This window comes from Monodelphis domestica, chromosome 5 (assembly GCF_027887165.1).
Source record: "Monodelphis domestica isolate mMonDom1 chromosome 5, mMonDom1.pri, whole genome shotgun sequence".
Lineage (NCBI taxonomy): Eukaryota > Metazoa > Chordata > Mammalia > Didelphimorphia > Didelphidae > Monodelphis > Monodelphis domestica.
In genome coordinates, this window is record NC_077231.1 from 77,215,122 (window position 1) to 77,236,973 (window position 21,852).

Below are 21,852 nucleotides of genomic sequence, written 5' to 3' on the forward strand. Positions count from 1 at the left end.
ATATTGATATTGTTGTTCAATTGGAGTTGTGTCTGACTCTTTCTGACCCCATTGGGGTCTTCTTGGCAAAGATACTGGAGTGGTTTGCCATTTCCTTCCTCAGTTAAATGTATAGGTCAGAAAACTGAGGCAAACTGGGGGAAGTGACTTGCCCAAGGTCATACAGCTAGTATGTGTCTGAGGCTGGATTTGAACTCAGGTCTTCCAGACACTGGGCTTAGAACTCTATTGCTGTGGCACCTTGCTACCCCAATATGGATACTGACTTATTATTAACATAATAATTTGGTTAAATTTATTCTATGTAGTACATCTTATAACTATATATATATATATATATATATATAATATTCTAGAATCATATGGATATACAGTATATATATGTATATGATGTAATAATATAGATATATAATATGACCTGGCAACATGGATATAGTATGTAACATTTGTAACATGAAGATAATTGAATTTCAATGTCATCGGTTTCCACTGTCATCCTATGTATTTTAAGTTATGCATTTATAAACACTATTCTGAGGAAGGGGCCCACAGGCTTCACGAGACACTGCCAAAGGGGTGAGTCCCACGGCCCAGAGAAGGTGAAGAACCCTGGCTTTACAGAGAGCCCAAGGGCGAGCAGATTTCCTGGTTGATTTCAGTTGCCAGGGGTTGTGCTGACCGTTGCCCATATCAAACATGGCGGACGTGCCCTCAGCGACGCGAAGTGCCAGCAGAAAAGATGGTGCTTACCCTCACTTCCTGCACTGGCCCCTAACAAAGATGGACGCTCGCACTTCCTGTTCGGATCTCTTGCCTCTAACAAAGATGGCGGATGAATGACAGGTTGCCCCAGAACCCCGGACTCAGGCGTCTTGCTTTCTGAGGGCTTGGTGGCTGTAAGTAACAGGAAATTAGAAACTGTATATCCATCTTTTATGGCAGCCTGTCTGTGACGTCAAGGACCTTCGCGGCGGGGCGCCCCCTCCCTGTTGGGGTCCTTTCTTTTAGTATCATTTTAGTATCTGGAGGACTGGAACTCTTATGGCTTTGGACCTGCTGTGTGACCTCGGAGTAGTCACTTGCATTGATTTTTAGTATGCAGACCTCATCTGCCCTCCACCTGCTGTGTGACCTCAGGGTGGTCATTTGAGTTTTCTAGTCTGCAGGCTTCACTCTGACCCCAACCTATAGTGTGACCTTGGGGTGGTCACGTGACTTCTTTGATTTCCCCAGACTTCACTCTGCCCCCAACCTGCTGTGCGATCTTGGAATAGTCGCTTGATCTCTGGTCCCCAGACCTCATCTCTGCCCGTGACCCGGGCACCCACTGTGTATGTAAGTGTGGTAGAAAGTGCTGGATTTGGAATTCAAGGATCCTGAGTTTGAATTCTGCTTCTGCCAAATTGCTCTCTGTGATCTTGACCAAGTGAGTTCCCTTCCTGGGACCTCGGTTTCCCTCTCTGGAAGGTTGGGACGTAATAGCTTCTAAATTCCCTTTCAAATAATCTCTGTTGCCTTGTAGTAATGTGGCTTATTGGATAGAGCTATCTGGAGTTAGGAAGACCTGAATTCAGTCCAGCTATGTTCAGTCCAGTCCCTGGGTGAGTTGCTTTGCCCCTGCCTGCCTTAGTTTGCTCATCTGTCAAATAGGGTTAATAATAATAACAGCACCTACCTCCCAGGGTGATCGTGAGATCAAATGAGGAAATATTAATAAAGCTCCTGGCATGTGGTAGGTGCTTAATAAATGCCTATTTTTTTCTTCCTGGGACCTTTGCAGTCTTTAGCTTCCTCAACTGTAAAAATGATGGTGTCAGACTAGGTGGTTGCTTGGGCCCCTTTGAGCTCCAGATTTGCTCTATGATGATGTTTCTGGAGGTAATGGCTTTCCAGCTGGAAAGTGTAAGAAAAATATCTTTACAAAGCCTGGGGTGGGGAAAGCAACTGGAAGGTTCCTTCCCTTTCACAGCTTTCAGAAGATGCCTCTTTTAATTATTCTTTTTAGTTAAGAACTTTCATGTGTTGTCATTCAGTTGTTTCAGTAGCATCCGAGTCCTGGTGACTCCATTTGGGGTTTTCTTGGCAGAGATGCTGGACAGGTTCACCATTTCCTTCTCCAGCTCATTTGACAGATGAGGAAATGGAGGCAAATAGGCTTAAGGGACTTGCCCAGGGTCACCCAGTTAGTAAGCATCTAAGGCTGGATTTGAACTCAGATCTTCATGACCCTAGAAAACTGAGACCCAGAGAGTTAGTGGTTTTCCCCACCCCACAGATAGCAAGAAGCACAGGCAATATTTGAACTCTGGTTCTCTGATTCCAGATCCAGAACTTTCTACTCTATCACCCTGCTTTAAACAATATGGTGGTTCATATAGTCCATGACAGGTTTCAAAGTCGTAGTAGAATGTAACATACCAGGCAAATTAGCATCTAGGAAGCATGATTGATGTATTAATATCGTACTACCAGACACGTGGTCAGAACTCTTGATGTTAAAGGGACAGTCCTAGGCACTAGCCAGGGACGAGCAAATTCTTGGGCTGGGTGTGGAGACAGCCATGCTGCCTCAGGCTCGAAGCAAGGTCAGTAACATAGCGAGGTTTGAATCAGGGCTTTGTTGCTGGCTGGGACTTCATTTACAAAAGCGGGAATGGATTAAACTCCACCTCTTTGATCTTGTCATTGTCCATTGGACCAGTGTAAATACCCATGTCATGTCATGTATACATTCCTCATACCTTCAATAAATACCAGGGGACAAGCGCGGACCCCCCCCCCCCCCCCCCCCCCGGCCTTCGCTGCGTCTCTCTCCTCTCTCCCTTATCCTCCTCTCCTCTTACCACTCTTGCACTCTCCTAAGAACTCCCTTTCAAACTCCTCCCTTACTAACGCTCTCTCTGACTAGTTCTCGCGCCCTTCAGTTCCTCTCCCTCTGTTCCCTCCTTGGCCGCTTACTCTCTTGCTTCACTATATCTCTTTTATAGCGACCTATAGGAGGCACTGGGAGTAAGTCTCCACTTTTCCTAGGGCGACTCAAGGGGTTGATTCTCCCCACCTGTTCTCTTCTTCCTCCTGTCCCCTCGGAGTTCGGTTACTCCCCAGGTGTTTCTACTTCTGTCTTGGAGTCATGATTATTCTCCCATTTCCTTAGCCCCCTCTTTCCACCTCAGGTTATTCCCACAGATAGATGTTATAGGACTCACGTGGGGGTGGGGGTCGCTATACCGCCCATCTGGGTCTCTATATAGAAAAAATAAATGGAACCTCAAGAGTTCTTTTTTCTCAATCCTGAACATGTCCCTCTTATGAATTCTGCTTTTGTTATTTTGTTCCATTGTGCCTTTGGATAACTCACTTCCTCTGTCTGCCCCTATTTCTTCTTTTGTAAAACCAGTATTGGACAAGATAAGGGCCCTTCAAATTCTAAATATCCATTACCTGGCTAAAAGAGGGATGCAATATAACCAACCTAAAGGCCTCTATTTCCCTATTTCCCTTCTTATAACGTGCATGGTGCACCGAGTCTCAGTGCCTTCTCTTTCTTCAGAGCCTCTTGGTCCTCTCATTTAAATTGCTCCTTGAATTTTACTTTAACTCCAAGTCTTGTCTCCATCCCTTGGCACTGGCTACCCCTAGTGCCTGGAATGTTCTTCCTCCTCAAACCTTCCCTTGGAATTCCTGGCTTCCTTCTGGCCTCAGCTAAGTGTCCCCTTCTCCAGTAGAAGTTCTCAAAATTTGGGGCCTCAGAATGCCCCCTCACCAACTTTTATTTACTTGGATTCAATCTATTGATATTTATTGTATCACAAATTAAAATGGATACATTTTGAAAATTATTATCATTAAAATAATCATAAATCTATTATATGTTAACATAAATAATCTATTTTTTTCCTGAAAAATACCTATCATAATAAAGAATATTTAGTGTGAAACAAAGAAAATTTAGTAGGAAGAATAACATTGTTGCACATATTTTTGGAAACTCTTTCATGTCTGGCTTAATAGAAAATCGATGGGGACAACTAGATGGCTCAGTGGATTGAGAACCAGACCTGGAGATAGAAGGTCTTGGGTTCAAATTTGATCTAAGATACTTCCTAGTGATATGATCATGGGCAAGTCACTTTACTCCCATTGCCTAATCTTTACAACTGCCTTGATAGCAATACACAATATTGATTCTAAGACAGAATATAAGGAGAAAGAAAGAGAGAAAGAGAAAGATAGAAAGAAAGATAGAAAGAAAGATAGAAAGAAAGAAAGAAAGAAAGAAAAAGCGAGAAAGAAAGAAAGAAAAAAGCAAGCAAGCAGAAAATAAATGGAGTGGCAGGTAGCTAAATGGCACAATGGCTAGAGTGCCAGGTCTGAAGTCAGGAGACCCTCAATTCAAATCTACAAATGTCTGTAAGTAATGAATCATTGGAGTCTGTAAGTCCTTGAAGGGAGGTGGTGTATCTGCATAACTCCCTTAAGAGAGAGCCAGCACAAAGAACAGTGCTATAGTAAATAGGAGATATGTGTTGAAGTTCTCCTTTTGAAATGTAACTGTGTGGCCACAGCCAAGTCACTGAACAGCTTTGTGCCTCAGTTTCCCCATCTATAAAACAGAGCCATGCTACCTCTTATATATCCTTCACCATATCAATTTCAGCCTTGGAAATTACAAAATTCTCCTCTGATGCTCCACTGTGGTATGGAGGGAACCCCAGGTTCTGGCAGGCTGGGCAAGTGCAGCATGCATGCTGGTAGGTCTTACCAAGACTAAGAGTGTAGTTAGGTCCAGTGAGGGACTGGTTTTCCATTGACCAAAGGTGAATCTAGGTTAGATGGACCTAGGCAGGGATTCTTGACTTGAGGTCCATGAAGTTCTTTTTTTTTCTTTTTGTCAATATCTTGATAACTAACTTTATTTCAATATAATCTTTCCTATGTCTTTAAAAGCAATATTCTGAGAAAGGGTCCATAGGCTTCACCAGACCACATCACATGAAAATAATTAAGAATCCTTGGTCCTAAGAGAGACATTAAAAAAAATTCCATTGGATCTCTCAAAGACCATTTACTGAGTCATCAGAGGTAATGGCTGCTGTTTGGGCAGAGGGAGGGACATTTTGCACCAACAAAATCACAGATTTCTGAAAGTATTTAAACACAAGGCCCAGAACCATGTACTGTTGAATTCATCAGAACTCATTAGTTCATTTAACTCATCATAAAGAGTCTCTTAATTTAGAGGCTAATAGGTATTTCTTAGGCAGTACCAGATCATTTTGATGATTACTGTTTTATAATATAGTTTGAGACCTGGTATGGCTAGCCCTCCTTCCTTCTTGTTTTTTGATATTCTTAACCTGTTCTTCCAGATGAATTTTGTTATTTTTTTCCTAGATCCATGAAGTAATTTTTGGTAATTTGATTGGTATGGCACTGAATAAGTAAATTAATTTTGGTAGGATTATCATTTTTATTTACTTGACTGGGCCTATCCATGAACAGTGAAGGTTTTTTCCCCCAATTATTTAGGCCTGACTTTATTTGTGTAAAAAGTGTTTTGTAATTATGTTCATATAGTTTCTGGGTTTGCTTTGTTAAGTATACCCCCAGGTATTTTATTGTTTTCAGTTATTTTAAGTAGAATTTCCTTTTCTGTTTCTTGCTGTTGAGCTTTGTGGTGATAAGCAGAAATGTTTTATATAGATTTATTTTGTATCCTGCAACTTTATTAAAGCTGCTAATTGTATCTCTTTGGGGTACTCCATCATATCATCTGCAAAGAGTGATGATAACTTTGTTTCCTCATTGCCCATTCTAATTCCTTACTTCTTTTTTCTTCTTTTATTGCTACTGCTAGAATTTCTAGTACAATATTAAATAATAGCTGTGATCACCGGCATCCTTGCTTCACCCTTGATCTTATTGGGAAGGGTTCTGGTTTGTCTTCATTATGAATAATGTTTACTGATGGTTTTAGATAGATGCCATTTAACACTTTAATTCCAATGTTTTCTAATTTTTTAAAATAAGAAATAGATATATTTTGTCAAAAGCTTTTTCTGCATCTGTTGAGATAATCATATGTTTTCTGTAATGTTATTGATATGGTCAGTTATGCTGATAGTTTTCCTAATATTCAACCATCCCTGCATTCAAGGTATAAAATCTACTTGGTCATGATATATATACACACATATATATATCTCCTTGTAATATAATGCTATAATATCTTTGCTAGTATTTTATTTAAATTTCTTTTTGCATCAATATTCATTAGGGAATATAGGCTTTCTCTGTTTTAGCTCTTCCTAGTTTAGGTAGCAATACCACATTTGTTTTCTAAAATGAATTTGGAAGAATTCCTTCTTCCCAGATTTTTCCAAATAGTTTATGTAGTATTGGAGTTAATTGTTCTTTGAATGTTTGATAGAATTCCCTTGATCCATCTGGCCTTGGAGTCTCTTTCTTAGGGAATTCTTTGATGATTTGTTCAATTTCTTTTTCTGTGATGATGTTATTTAAGTATTGTTTCCTCTTTTTGTTAATCTTGGCAATTTATATTTTTGTAAATATTCATCTATTTCACTTAGATTGTTAGATGTATTGGTACATCATTGGAGAAAACAACTTCCAATAATTGCTTTAATTCCTTTTGCATTGCTTGTGACTTCAACTTTTTCATTCTTGATACTGATAATTTGGTTTTCTTCTTTCTTTTTTGAAATCTAATTAACCAATGGTTTATCTATTCCATCCCCCCCACCCCCCGAAATCCAGCTCCTTGTCTTATTTATTAATTCAATAGTTTTCTTACTTTCAGTTTTATTAATCTCTCCCTTGAGTTTCAGGATTTCCAACTTGGTCTTTAATTGGGGATTACTTTTTTTTTTAAGTTGCCTAATTCTTTGGCATGCTCTTTCTTTATTTCACTGATATACTGCCTTGGCTGACAAAACTTTGGTTTGTTGTCTCCTCATCATTTTATTTAATGAAATTGTTGATTGTTTCTATGATTTGTTCTTTGATCCATTCATTTTTTAGGATAAGATTATTTAGTTTCCAATTAATTTTCTTTCTACTGCCCTTTGTTGAATATAATTTTTATTGCATTATGGTCTGAAAAAGATCTATTTGATATTATTGCTTTTCTATATTTGGTTGTGAGATCAGCTTTTATGAAAGTGCTGGGTACTGATGAGGAAAGTTCCCATTCATTTTTCTCTAGAAATCTATCATATCAAAATTTCCTGAAGTTCTATTTACTTCCTTAACTTCTTACTTATTTGTTTTTGGTTGGAGGGGAATATTATGGCCCTCTCTCCTCCCCTCCCCCACTATTAATGTTTTACCATTTCCTCCTGTAACTTCCCCTTTACAAATTTGGATACTATTTGATGCATATATGTTTAGTAATGATATTGTTTCATTGTTTATGTTGCCTTTTATAAATTTTCTTCCTTACCTCTTTGTTTAGATCAATTTTTACTTTTGCTTTGTCTGAAATGATGATTGTTACTCTTGATTTTTAATTTTTTTAATTTTCACCGAAGCATACTAGATTCTGCTTTAGCCCCTTACATTTGCTCTATGTGTGTCTTCCTACTTTGAATATGTTTCCTGTGGACAGCATACAGTAAAATTCTGGTTTTTAATCTATTTTGCTATCCTTTATCATTTTTTGAAAGAATTTCATGCTATTAATATTCACAGTTATTATTACTAATTGTGTTCCTATCTTATTTTCCCCATTTACCCTTCTCCCATGCCTCTCAGCATTTCCCTGTTCACAGATGTTTTGCTTCTGACTACCACCTCTGCAATACATCCTTCTTTTTGTCCATCCCTCCATTCTCTCATTCCCCCTTCCCTCCTATTTGCCTATAGGACAAAGTAGGTTTCTCTAGCTGACTATGGACGTTATTCTCACTTTGTGCTAATTCTAATAAGAGTAAAGTTCAAGAATTGCCTGCAGTGGGGGGCAGCTGGGTAGCTCAGTGATTGAGAACCAGGCCTAGAGATACAAGGTCCTGGGTTCAAATGTGACCTGAGACACTTCCTGGCTCGGTGACCCTAGGTCTAGCCTTTCCTGCTCTTCTGCCTTAGAACCAATATACAGTATTGATTCTAAGACAGAAGGTAAGGGTTTAAAAAAAATTGCCTGCTGCCTCCCCCTCTCCCCCCCCACCCACCAATCTTTTCCATTGTATTGACTCTTATGAACCTCTTCTTGAGAGACAGTTTATTCCTTTCTATCTACCTTTTCTCTTCTCCCTGTGTGTTCATCTTTTCAGTCCCTTGATGTGTGTGTGTGTTTGTGTGTGTGTAAATAGGAGCCTCTCATATTCAACTTGCTCCTTTCCTTCTTTCCATGTATACTCCTTTTTGTTGCCCATTTATTGATAAAGTTCTTAAGTATCTTTAGTGCTTTAGGCATCCAACTATGTTATTCCCATTTTTACAGCTGAGATAATTGAGGACAAGTGACATCTAGGTAGGAATGTGGGATTTGAATCCAAAACTGGCCCAACTCTGAATCTGGTATTGTAGTCACTTTGCCACAATGTTTCTTTCCCCACCTCCATCCCATTCTTTTACCTTCCCTCCTTCCCTCACCCCATCCTGTAATTTTTGACTTCTTTTTTTTTCTTTGTTAATTGAGTAGGTTCTCTGTGGTTCAGTTGTTTCAGTAGTGTTCAACTCTTCCTGACCCCATTTGGGGTTTTCTTGGCAAAGACACTGGGATGATTTACTATTTTTATCTCCAGATCATTCTATAGATGAGGAAACTGAGGCAAAGAGGGTGAAGCCCATAGTCACACAGCTAGTAAGTGTCTGAAGCTGGAATAAAACTCATGTTTTCCTTTCTCCAGACCTAGAATTTTTTTTTTAATTTTTATTTGGTCATTTCCAAACATTCATTGGAAAAAAAGATCATTTTCTTTCCCCCTCCCCTATCTCTCCCATAGCCCACACATGATTCCACTGGGTATCACATGTGTTCTTGATTCAAACCCATTTCCATGTTGTTGGTATTTGCATTAGAGTGTTCATTTAGAGTCTCTCCTCAGTCATATCCCCTCCACCCCTGCAGTCAAGCAGTTGGTTTTCATCGGTGTTTTTACTCCCACAGTTTATCCTCTGCTTGTGGATAGTGTTTTTTAGATCCCTACAGATTGTTCAGAATCACTGCATTGCCACTAATGGAGAAGTCCATCGATTGTACCACAGTGTATCAGTCTCTGGGTACAATGTTTTCCTGGTTCTGCTCCCTTCGCTCTGCATCACTTCCTGAAGGTCGTTCCAGTCTTCATGGAATTCCTCCACTTTATTATTCCTTTTTGCACAATAGTATTCCATCACCAACATATACCACGATTTGCTTAGCCATTTCCCCAATTGATGGGCATCCCCTCGTTTTCCAGTTTTTGGCCACCACAAAGAGCGCAGCTATGAATATTCTTGTACAAGTCTTTTTCCTTATTATCTCTTTGGGGTACAAGCCCAGCAGTGCTATGGCTGGATCAAAGGGCAGACAGTCTTTTATCGCCCTTTGGGCATAGTTCCAAATTGCCCTCCAAAATGGTTGGATCAATTCACAACTCCACCAGCAATGAATTAGTCAGACCTAGAATTCTATCCACTGCATCATGTAGCTTCCCAAGTTCTTTCTCTCTCTAGATATAGATCCAAAATGCCATCAGTTTTTTATGGGGATACTTGCTTCCTTAGAGGCTCAAGGGCCATTTCCTCCAGGAAGTCTTTCTTGATTCTCATCTTCTTTTATTCCCCTCTGCCTTTGGTTGTATATATTTTGTATTTTTTTTTTAATCTGGCATATGTTTTTCCATTGTTTATCTCTACCCCAATTAGTAAAGTGGCATTTCTTATGCCTAGAGGTTATTTCCACAGCTTCCCCAGAGTGATCACCTAATAAATGCTTTTTGATTGATGTTGTATCTTTTCCTGCCATTTTCCTGTTATTTTTGAAAACAAGGGCACTTCAAGTTTCTTCTTTGTGTTAAGGTATCTTGGAGTCAGGAGGATCTGAGTTCAATCATGCCTGGGAGATCATAAGCTGTGTGATCCTTGGCTAGTCACCTCACCTCTATCTGCCTTAGTTTCCCCATTTGCAAAATAAGGATAGTAATAATAACACCAATCTCCCAGAGTCATTATGAGGACCACATGAGATAAAAACTGTAAAGTACTTTGCAAACCTTAAATTGCTCTATAAATGCTAGCTATTCTAATTTGTATTTTATTTCCTTATGTATCCTTTTAATGAACAAGGAAATAAGTTAGAATGGGTTAGAATTCTTCTTGTAGGGGGCAGCTGAGTGGCTCAGTGGATTGAGAGCCAGGCCTAGAGATGAGAGGTCCTGGGTTCAAATTTGGCCTCAGACACTTCCCAGCTGTGTGACCCTGGGCAAGTCACTTGACCCCCATTGCCTAGCCCTTACCACTCTTTTGCCTTGGAGCCAATACACAGTATTGACTCCAAGACGGAAGGTAAGGGTTTAAAAAAAAAAAAAGAATTCTTGTTGTATGAGAAGCCCAAACTCAGAGAAGTCACATCCTTCATATTGTGTGAATTTGATCTTATGTAGCTGATTATACACATAATGAGATGTTTTGGCTGTTAAGAGATTGTAAGAACTAGTCTTTCTGAGTCCTTGTGGTTTCTTTCCTTTTCAGGCAAGATGGAGACCAGAGATAAGCAGGTTCTCCGCTCCCTTCGGCTGGAACTGGGCTCAGAAGTTCTTGTGGATGGACTCGTTCTGCAATATCTCTACCAGGAAGGGATCTTGACAGAAAACCATGTTCAGGAAATCAGAGCCCAATCCACAGGCCTCAGGAAGACTATGATGCTGCTGGATATCCTACCTACACGGGGACCCAAAGCCTTTGACACCTTCCTCGATTCCCTGCAGGAATTTCCCTGGGTGAGGGAGAAATTGGAGAAATCACGGGAGGAAGCCATCCAAGAGACACCTACTACAGGTAGGCTCAAAGCCATTTCCATTGAGCCGCTGGGGCTGGAAGGTTGGAGGAGCCTGATATCGATAAAGAAGGAATGAGGGATGAAGGGTCGCCCGTATGGCTTGAGAATATTCTGAGGAGAGAAGTGGGAGTTAGGGAATGCTGAGAGTCGGGCCGGAAATGAAGCTAGAGAATTGTTTTTGAATGTCTTTCCTCGAGAATTTGGCAAGCTAAGGGGAAGACTTGCTTTCATTGCAAAGGCAGGTGGTGTTTTGATGCCTGGGAGCATTTGGAGATTGAGGTTGGAAACCGAGGTTAGGAGGTGGCTTCATGCGTGTGGTTTCAGGCCTACTGGCTAGTAAAGGCTTATCATGGGTCAGATCTCTGAAGGAGGAAAGCCCCTCCAGCTTCTCCTGTGTAACCACAGCTGTTTCTTGTTCTGGAGCCCCATGTCAAACCACAAGTATTTTTAAGGTTGGCATCATTTGTTGGTAAAGGCTGGCTGTCTGAAACTAGCTTTAGTTGTGCTCTACTAAAGGCCCTGAACATATATAGACTGGTTGACTGGCCACCGTTTGGTGGGAAATTCTCGCCGTGTTGTAATCCTGCCATCATTAGCACAGTCTCCCAAGAAGAATTGAATTGCCTTATGAAGAGAAAATCAGAAAATATTTTACATTTATTTCTACATTTACTTTTCATATGCATGTTTGCATTAGTTGTTGCCCTTTGACCTTGAAAAGGACCAAAATGACATCACTGGGTCAGGGTCGATGTCCCTGATCAGACCAATAGGAGCACAGGGTGGGCACAAATAACCCCTCGGGACATTTGGGATGGAGATGTCTCCAAATGAGGGGATCTCACAGTCCTCAAGTATGTCTCTAACTCTGTATGTGCTTCCCCCCCCCCTCGTCATTGCCAGGCATCTCCTCTGCATTTCCCCACCTCTACCTCAGACAAGTCTCCCCTTGTAATAAAGTATATAGACGTGACCAGGAAAGCCATGCTGGATTTCATGAGCTCGGGAGCTCCCATATTGGTTAGAATGGAGTACCTTTCATAGGGCCTTGGGTCTTGTTTGGAGAAAACGATTGAGTTCTTCTGTTCCCTAGCCATGGGAATTATTTCCTAATGATGGGTATATGGAGGCCCAGGGTGCCTGCGGCTCTCACGGAGACCTCCTTCTCTATAGTCTATAAGCGATCAGAGGAAAAGTGGCCCCACCTATCCCTTGTGAACCCTTCTCAAGTGGGCTCTCCCCTGTATGTCCACAGGAGGGATTTTTTGATTTTGGTGGGGGAGGGGGAAGGGGGGAAGCTACAGAGTACTGAGCCAAGGAGTACAAAATAGGGACGTACAAGGTAACAGATTTTTGGGGGGAATGCAGATTGCTTTTAGAATTTCTTACCTAAAGCTGAATTTGCATCATGCATATTAACATAAAGCACGAAATAGCAACTTTCTTTCAAAAGCATAGACGATACTATCTTAGGGCTGCACTCTCAACAAGAGAAATAATGGCTGTTTGAAACATACAGGTACTTAGATTGTGTTTGCAGACAGCTTGTACGAACACGGGGCCATCTTGATGTTCTTCTTGTTCTGCCCAAAGGACTGGGGAAAAAGAGAAGCCATTTTGGCTAACCAGTGGAGTCAAGCCAACTGGGTGAGAAGGGAAAAAAAAAGCATGGAGCAAACAAACAGAGACAGGCTAGATGATGGGTGAGGCATTCCTGGTGTCCTCTTATATGTTTCAAAAAGTGATGTTTTTGCCAAGGGCTGTTGATTTTTCAGTGGCCAGTGGAGATAGTAGGCAGCCCCAAAGGAAGACTGGCTGTTGATTAACTTGACCTGCCTTGGTAGTATTGCCACAGAAAGCAGCATTCTATAGAAAGGTGGCTTAGTGTGTACATATACACACTTGATACGTTTCCACGGCAAGGAATTGGTTTTCATCCAGCACAGTTTGGGACAATTTACAGCTGCTCAGAAGTGTTAGTATTTATTTATTTTATCTATTTACTTTTTGAGGGGGAAGAATGGAAGAAATGACTAGCTGGGAGAGCACAGACTTCTTGTTCAGACCTGAAAATGGAAGATGATCTTTTACAAATAAACCATTTGATGGAAAACTGTGATCTTAGAGATCAAACCACTCTGAGTTCTAAGGGCAGGGCTTTGCCATCCTCAGGAGCCTGCTATCTTTGGGGTAGTTGGGACTCAAAGAATTTTTTTTCCTCTTTGGAACACACACATATTTATTTGGAATATAAATTTCAATATATAAATATATTCTCTCTATTTAGATAAATTATATATTTGGAATATTTGTTCCAATGCATAAAATATATAAAAATATATTCCATGTAATATATTTGTAATATAGTCTAATATATGAATATATATTCCACATATGTACATTATATATAAAGATATATTCTACATTACAAACATGTTTAGTCAAACAAAGCAAAATTTCACATTGTCCCTATCTAAAAAAAGACACTTCGGTCTGCGCTCATTGTCCATCACCTTTCTAAGTGGAAGTGCATCACATGCTTTTCCATGGAGCCTTGATTAATTGGAAATTAGGAGATTATTTTTGGAGCAAAGAAGGTTAGCTGCCTTCTGTTTTGTAAGGACTCAGAGGTTCATTTTCTAGGACTTTGATGATTCCTACTTTTAAAAAAATTGTCATTACAAGATTTTAAGGTAATTTATTTTATTTTATTTTTTAAACTCTTACCTTCTGTCTTGGAATTGACACTAAGTGTTGGTTCCAAAGCAGAAGAGTAGTAAGGACTAGGCAATTGGACTAATTAAGTGACTTGCCCAGGGTCACACAGCTAGGAAGTATCTGAGACCAGATTTGAACCAAGGACCTCCCATCTCTAGACCTGGCTCTCAAACCACTGAGCTGCTTGCTGCCCCTTAAGATAGTTTATTTATATGTTAAAAGAATGTTCGAGCTCTGAGAGTCCAGATAATTGGAAGATACCATGCTCTTTATATATATTTATCCAGCCCCATATTTATTCTCTCTGGTAGAAAGAATACAGGCTACGTATGCTGAAGAGCCAAGTCTGAATCTCAGCTCAGCTCCTCAGTGAGCTGTGTGACATCAAGTAAGGCACTTAACTCTCTGGGTAACAATTTCTTTATGTGTAAAATGGAGAGGTTGGATGCTTCCTGTTCTCCATCTATGGCCCTGTGATTCTGAGATCATTCAACTGTCCAGATGTGGTGATCTCTTTTTGGAAGGGCCACTTGGCCAGAGTCATGTGTTTTCTTTTTGATCCAGTAGATTCTCTCCTCCTAGAATGAACCCTGCCTCTTTTATTAGAATGAGAGAGTTGGGGTTTTGGTTTGTTATTCCTCTGACATTAAATTTCAGAATTTTTTTTTTCCATTGTAAGTTCTGAGCTATTCCAGAGGCCTTATTTGGTGATAGCATTTATTCAGTTTTCTATGTTTTCCAGTTTGGATCTATTATTATTTTGTGTGGTGTATGGGCTGTATCTAGGTTCAGAGTCTAAAAATAACCAAAGATTGTGTTTAAAATGCCCCCAGGAGACAATCTCTTGTTGCCAGAATTGACTGGATCCTGTTCTTATTGGCTAGTCCTAATATTTGCCAAACTCTTGACCTTAATTATCTCAATAAGGTATTATTTCCTCAGGATGAACTCAATTTGTGTGTATGCATATGTTTATTGCTGTTATTTAGTCTTTTCAGTCTTTTCTTGGTAAAGATATTGGAGTGGTTTGCCATTTCCTTTTCCAGCTCATTTGACAGATGAGGAAACTGAGGCAGATGATTAAGTGACTTTCCCACAGTCACACAGCTAGAAAGTGTCTGAGACCAGATTTGAACTCAAGAAGATAAGAAAGATGTCCTGGCTTCAGACCTGACCCTCTTTTCACTGCACTTCCTAGGTACTCTGTGCCACAGTCTTCTGACATTGACTCCAGAGTCAATGCTCTTTGCCCAGCAGATTACACTGTCTTCCCTATTAGCGGTGTCTACTGATTCATGTGGTCCTCTCTACCCATAATCTCCCATCTCTGTGAAGAGGGGAAGGACGTATATTGTCTCAGCTTTTCTTTTATGCCAAGGTTGGCCCTGTTAAGTACATGGCATTCCTGTGTTTCATTTCCCCCCATTTCCATCATTCTAGTGACTGTGTATATTGTTTTTCTGGTTCTGCTTATTTCATTCTACATCGCATCCCAGTCTTCCCAGGCTGCTCCCAGTTGTTAATATTCACCCCCTGTTGGTGCAGACATGTCCCACTGTGTTCATGCTCCACACTTTATGAGAAGAATATGCTTTCTGGTTCTTTGCTGCCACAAAAGTGCTTCCATGAAGATGCTGGCATGTACACAAGCTTTCTGATCATTACCTAATGGGGGGTATGCTTAGTAGCATGGTGTCTGGATCAGAAGTTATGTGTACTTTTTAAGCAGAAACCCCAGTTGTGCTTCAGAATGTCAAATACCTCCTTTTATAAAGAGTAAGTACTAGAATTTGAACTCAGGTCCCCTGACTCCACATTTTCATTTCCATTCCTCTCCAGTCTGTATTTCTCCCCAGCAATGTGATCCTGGACAAGTCACTACATGTCTTCTGCCTCAGTTTCCCTATCTGGAAAATGGATATAATAATAGCACCTGCCTCCCAGGGTTGTTGATCAAGTGAGATAATATTTGTAAAGTTCTTTGCAAACCTTAAAGCAAGCTATAGATTCGAGATTTTATTAGTCTCCATCATCCCCATCAAGTGATTTGCCATACTCAAGCAGGTGATCAAGTATTAGCAATAGGTTCCAAGTTGAGTGTTCTTTACATGTTCCCACCAGGATTGGGGAAAACAAAAGAATAATAATATAGTACTAGTAGTAGTAGTCTCTCAGTAACCGAGGATGACGATTGTCTTTGTGCGTTTTCATCTCAACCAACGGCGAAGCAGACTTCACATGCTGGGTGAGCAAAGCCCTAGTTCACTAGGGGTCGATGACCCGATGGCTACCCTCACAAGGTTTGGCCGGCCTGTCGAAGCCGTTGCCCAGGGTGTGGCCGCTGCCACATGCTAGCAGCTACTGGGAGCCACAAGTGAGAGCTGGGTGTCAGGTGGGGGTCAGAGGCTAGAAAGCTGCCCTAGGAGGGCACGACAAGCCCTCCTAGAGCTGCCCTAGGAGGGCACGACAAGCCCTCCATACCAGAGATATTACCCCTCCCTGAGTACTCCATACACAATAATAATATACTTCCAGCAAAATAACTTTCCTTTAGATAAAACTTAACTTTCTTTCCTGGATTGCATATTTTGGTTTAGTGCTACTTAAAATATTTTTTTAACCCCTACCTTCTGTCTTAGTAGCAATTCTTCCCCCCCACCCCCCCTTTCTTACACCCTTATCTTCCATCTTGGAATCAGTACTATGTATTGGTTCCAAGGCAGAAGAGTGGTAAGGGTTAGGCAATGGGGGTTAAGTGACTTGCCCAGGGTCACACAGCTGGGAAGTATCTGAGGTCAGATTTGAACCTAGGACCTCTCATCTCTAGGCCTGGCTCTTAATCCACTGAGCTACCCTGCTGCTCCCCTTAGTAGCAATTCTTAAAATAAATTTTACCAATTACATGTTATATCAAATTTCCAAATAAGTTTTCTGAAGTTATGTGGTTCAAATTGTCTCTCCTACTTCCCTGAACTGGCAAACAATTTGATCTGACTTACTTAGTATCAATTCTAAGACAGAAGGACAAGGACTAAACAAAATGGGATTAAGTAACTTGCCCACAATCATACAGCTAAGAAGTGTCTGAGGTCTGATTTGAACCCAAGTCCTCCCAACTTCAGGCCTGGCACTCTATCCATTGTGCTACCCAGATGACCCCCCAATGCTATTTTTTGATGGTGGAAATTTCAGAAATCTGTAATCCTATAGTTTGGTTTTTTTTTTTTAAACCCTTACCTTCTGTCTTGGAGTCAATACAATGTATTGGCTCCAAGGCAGAAGAGTGGTAAGAGCTAGGCAATGGGGGTCAACAGCTGGGAAGTGTCTGAGGCCAGATTTGAACCTAGTACCTCCCGTCTCTAGGCCTGGCTCTCAATCCACTGAGCTACCCAGCTGCCCCCTCCTATAGTTTTTTTTAATGCAAAAATAAGAGTTTTTCACTATTTTTTTATTTTTCAAAGCAAAGATTCTTTAGCTGACTCTGTTTGATATAATGTGGTATGCCCCTTAATCCAACTAACATTTTGGAGGCTCAGGAGATTGTCTCATTCTGGGATGGCTTTCTAATTTGATCAGAAGGATTCAGAATTGGATTTTGGGTTACCAAGATACACAACAAGTGAAAATCTATTTGACAAAGTCCTTGGGCAATGAGCATGGATTAGGAATTTGTCAGCAGTGTTCTTAACACCTTCAACTCTGCTGTTATTTGTAAATTTGGTGTTTTTATAGCCTTTGAACTAGTCTAGAAGACCAGCATGAGATTGGTTCTGGGGGATTCATAGGAGATATCCATAATCCATTAAATTTTTTCCCAACAGCCAATGTAACTTAGAAGGAAAAAAAAATGACATAAACCCAAGAAATACCACATTATTCAGGGAATCATCACTTATACTTGCCTGTTTAGGACTGTGTGCAAATATATTGCCGGCACATCTGGCAAATGTATTACTATTGGACAATGCTGGGTGAGTTTCCATTTTCTCCACCCAACAAATATGATGCCTTATCACAGCTTTAACATCTTGAATTCTTTGTACCAGTCCAATGCAATAGTAATTTAGGAAGAATTTGTGATATTCACTACTAGTCTTTACATGAGCAGGAATGAAATCCATTAAACTCTTTTTATTAGAAAGCATTCTATTGGTAATCATAGGATCATAGACCCAAGACTGGAAGGGACTTCAGAGGCCATCTATTTCATTTTTTCATTTTATAGGTGAGAAATCCAAGGCCAAGAGAGGCGATGGGATTTGTCCAACATCATACAAGTAGTAGATTTTAGAAATAGGATTTGAACCAAGGTATTATTGCTCCAGAGACAGTGTTCTTTCCTTTGTGATGCACTGATATTGATATGATGGGAGCAGCTGGGTAGCATAGTGGATATGCCTGGAGTTGGGGTGATCTGGGTTCAGATCTGACCATAGAAACTTCCTAGTTGTGTGACCCTGAGCAAATCACTTAACCTCCTTTGCCTAGCCCTTACCACTCTTCTGTCTTAAGATAGAAGATAAAGGTTGGCTTTTTTTTTTATCTACCTAATATATTGCAGACTTTGCTATTATTCTTTTTCTAAATCTGGGATACCACTGTGGCTCTATTGCCTCTCACTGACTCTATGACTATCATGAAACCTTTTTTGGTCATATCCTCAATGCTATCTTTTACATAAATGGATAAACATTTATTGAGCACCTACTATGGGCTAAGCACAGTGCTAAGCATATATACCCCTTGGGGCAAGTCATAATCACTAAAATGCTGCAACTTCCTTCTGCTCCCTTTCCATTGACCAAGGGAAGAGTTAATCTTGGTAATATCAATTCTTTGAACTTGTTCCCTTGCTTTGTAGCTTTATAGTTTAGTGGGGGCCATGCTGGTGTGCTTTAGAAAGGAACGCCAATTTGGGATTATTCAAGCACTGAGTGGTCTCCTTGGAAAACAGCAGTATAACAATGGACAGAGTGCTGTTCACTGTGTCCTCTCTTAGACACGTTCTAGCTCTGTGACCATGAACAAGTCACATAACCAGGGTAGCTCCAGGCAAATCTCCAAGACCCTCTATCAAGGTGTAAATTAGATACAACTATGTTGGGAAAAGTTCTCAGGCCTACAACATCATAACTCCTTGTTATATTAATGAATTGGCATGCAATTTCCCAAGGACAACCCCCCTACTCAGTTCTGGGTCCAGCTCATTCTCCATCTAGAGCAGGTGTCACATATGAGAGGACTAATGTCACAATTTGGGTTGTTAAATTTTTTTATCTACTTTGATTTTTCAGTATTGTTATGGAGAGAGTTAAAAGGAAGGATTAAACAAGCTATATATATATATATATATATGTATATATATAATAAAAGTTTATTTAACTAAGAGGAGGAGGGAAGGGAATCAGGGAATACTTACTTTAACCCCACAACAATTATTAAAACCCTATACTTTCTAAAATTATCTTAACCTAACTAGTTAAAGGAGTAATTAAAGTTAGTGAGGGATTTTGTAGGGGCAAAAACAACAGGATCCAAAGAAATCTCACAACCAAGAGTCCTTCTTTGATCCAGACAGCAGTCTCAGGATGAAGAGTCCTGACAGGATTCAGAAGGGGATGAGGATTAACACACCACACTGTCTACCAGTGTGGGGTAATCACTCACTCAACCACTTCTTCCAGATGGTCCAATTTCCTGGCAGCTAGAGGAAACAGCTTCTCTCTCCTCCAGAGTCCACCAACTCTCTCCCCAGCAACTGCTTCTGTGTCCAGTCCCAGTCCTGGGAGTTCTGAGTGGTATGTTGGTCTGCAGAGTCTCATGCTGTCAGCTTGCCCTGTTGTGTCCTGCTAGAAATCCCTTACTACAGTATTGATGATTAATGTGATCTCTCAAAATACTGCGGATTTCTTGGAAGTTAAAAAAAATAGTAACCAAGGGGCAATTAAGTGACTTGGTAGATTGAGAGCCAGAGGTCCTGGGTTCAAATCTGAACTCAGATACTTCCAAGGTGTGTGACCCTTGGGCAAGTCACTTAACCCCCATTGTCTAGTTCATACCCTTTTCCCACCTTAGCACCAATATGGAAGATATTTTTTTTAAACAGTAATCATTGTTTCCCTTTATATAGTACTTTAAGGCTTATAAAGAAATTTCCTTACAAGACTGAGAGGTAGGTAGTGCAAGTATTATTATGCCTATTTGACAGATGAAGAAATTTGTGGAAACGACTTATTAAGTGACATGCCAATAAATATTGCAAACAGAGCCCAGGTCTGTGGACCCTGACTTATAGAGTTCTAGGGCTTGATTAAGTAGTGGGTGTCACATGAAAATAGAAGCATCACCACGTATAATTGAAAATTACCCTAAAAAAAGAACTACATTTCCCGGGAGCCCACTGACTTCTGACTTCCTGTCATTACGTACTTCCTGTAGACAGGGAATAAATATCCAATGGGCAGTCCTACCTGCCTCTTGCTTTGGAATGCAGTGAGTATGGTGGAGGCAGTAAGGCAGAGATTTTGAAATAGCTGATTTAGTCATAGGCACATGGTTTTAATTTTGTATCCTCTTTATTCCTTGATTTCTAAAACGATCATTTAACAAACCTCTTAAAATATAATATTTTCATTATTAAGATATAACTTAAAATTTTACAACCATCATCAATGGAAAATTGAGATTTGAGGAGATGAGAAAGTGGGCATATGATCCCATAGTTGCCAATGTCTTCCAACCTCCTTTTGGTTGTTATTAAAAGCAGAATATGATATCTTTTCTATTCTTCAGAGATCTTTCTCTTTTTGAATTTTCCTGAGGATTGATTCCTTGGATGCCTTTAAAACTGCATCACTTTTTACCAAAGACTCCTCTTCCTGAGTTCAAATCCTCAGACATTTATTAGCTGTGTGACCTCAGAATGATTGTATTTCTTCTGTATCAAGTCAGCTCCAGTCACTTCATCTTATTAACAACTATTTTGAGGGCAGCAAGATGACTTAGTGGAAGGTCCTGGGTTCAAATATGACCTTAGATATTTCCTAACTGTATGACCTTGGACAAGGTGCATAACTCCCATTGCTTAGCCCTTACAACCCTTCTGTCATGGAACTGATACTTAGTATTGATTCCAAGATGGAAGAAAAAAAAAAGAAACATTTTGACTTGCATCCTTATTAGCTAGAGAGGTAGTAAAATTCTAGTGCTATAGTTCTCCTGTTAGGCTTGGGAGGGCAAATTCCTGTTAAAAAATCCCCAAACACCTCAAACCTGTTGCATTGATTCCATTTAATTTTTGGTGATTGTCCTTCCTTCTGGTTTCATCTGGAGATAAGACACTGTCAGGATAATTTGCTTTGTTTAAAGCTCATGCCAAACTCTCTTTAGTCTTGTTTTACCCATAATTCATTTTGACTCTCAAGTGAGCAACCTTTCATCCTCCTCCTCTTCCATGTTTTTCAAACATACTTGTACTCTGACCAGGTATTGCCCTTGGCTGCCATGGCTTTCTACTTGGCAGGGAGGTTGACCGTTTCTGGACTCATTTTCTCTCTTCATTGTGATGACTGTTTTTCATCAGTTAAACCTCTCTAGGAAATTGTAATATAGTCCATGTATTTTCTTGATCCATTTTCCATTTTATTTTGGAGTGCATAGTTTATTTAACCAGGCCGATTTGGAATTAGTTTAATGGCAAACAGTTCCTTCTCATCTTTATTAATTTCTTCTAATATGTTGTTTACTTTGACCTTTGTGCTCACCACCCAATAATATAGTTGTATGGAGAAAACTGATTTAGAAATTACTGTATTGTCTGTAGCAAGTTGCTTCCTGGCCTTTGAGATTTAGTCAGTTTTATTTGTTGCCTATGGTATTTTCTCCTGTACTTTCTAATTCTATACCTGATAAAACTATGGATTGCCCACACTAGGGAGGCATCAGACTAGTCTACAAGTCTTTAGCATCTTTCATTCCTTGATCTCAAACCACAATTTCTGACATAGTTTTTGCTGCAATCTGTGCTGACTTTGGGGTGGCTAGGTGGCACCATAGTGCATAGAATAGTGGGCTGGGACTCGGGAAGATTCTTCCTGAGTTCAAATCTGGCCTCAGACATTTACTGGTTATGT

The 21,852-nt window shown here is 40.2% G+C and overlaps 1 protein-coding gene across 1 annotated transcript in view; it reads left to right on the forward strand.

Annotated features, from left to right (window-relative positions):
• Positions 1 to 726: 726 nt before the first annotated feature.
• Positions 727 to 21,852, forward strand: part of CRADD (CASP2 and RIPK1 domain containing adaptor with death domain) — a 280,466-nt gene continuing 259,340 nt past the window's right edge. Inside the window, exons 1-2 of the mRNA XM_001363687.4 lie at positions 727 to 896; positions 10,696 to 11,001. Coding sequence (XP_001363724.1) covers positions 10,701 to 11,001 — 301 coding nt within the window. The 5' untranslated portion in view covers positions 727 to 896; positions 10,696 to 10,700. The remainder of the gene's footprint in view (positions 897 to 10,695; positions 11,002 to 21,852) is intronic.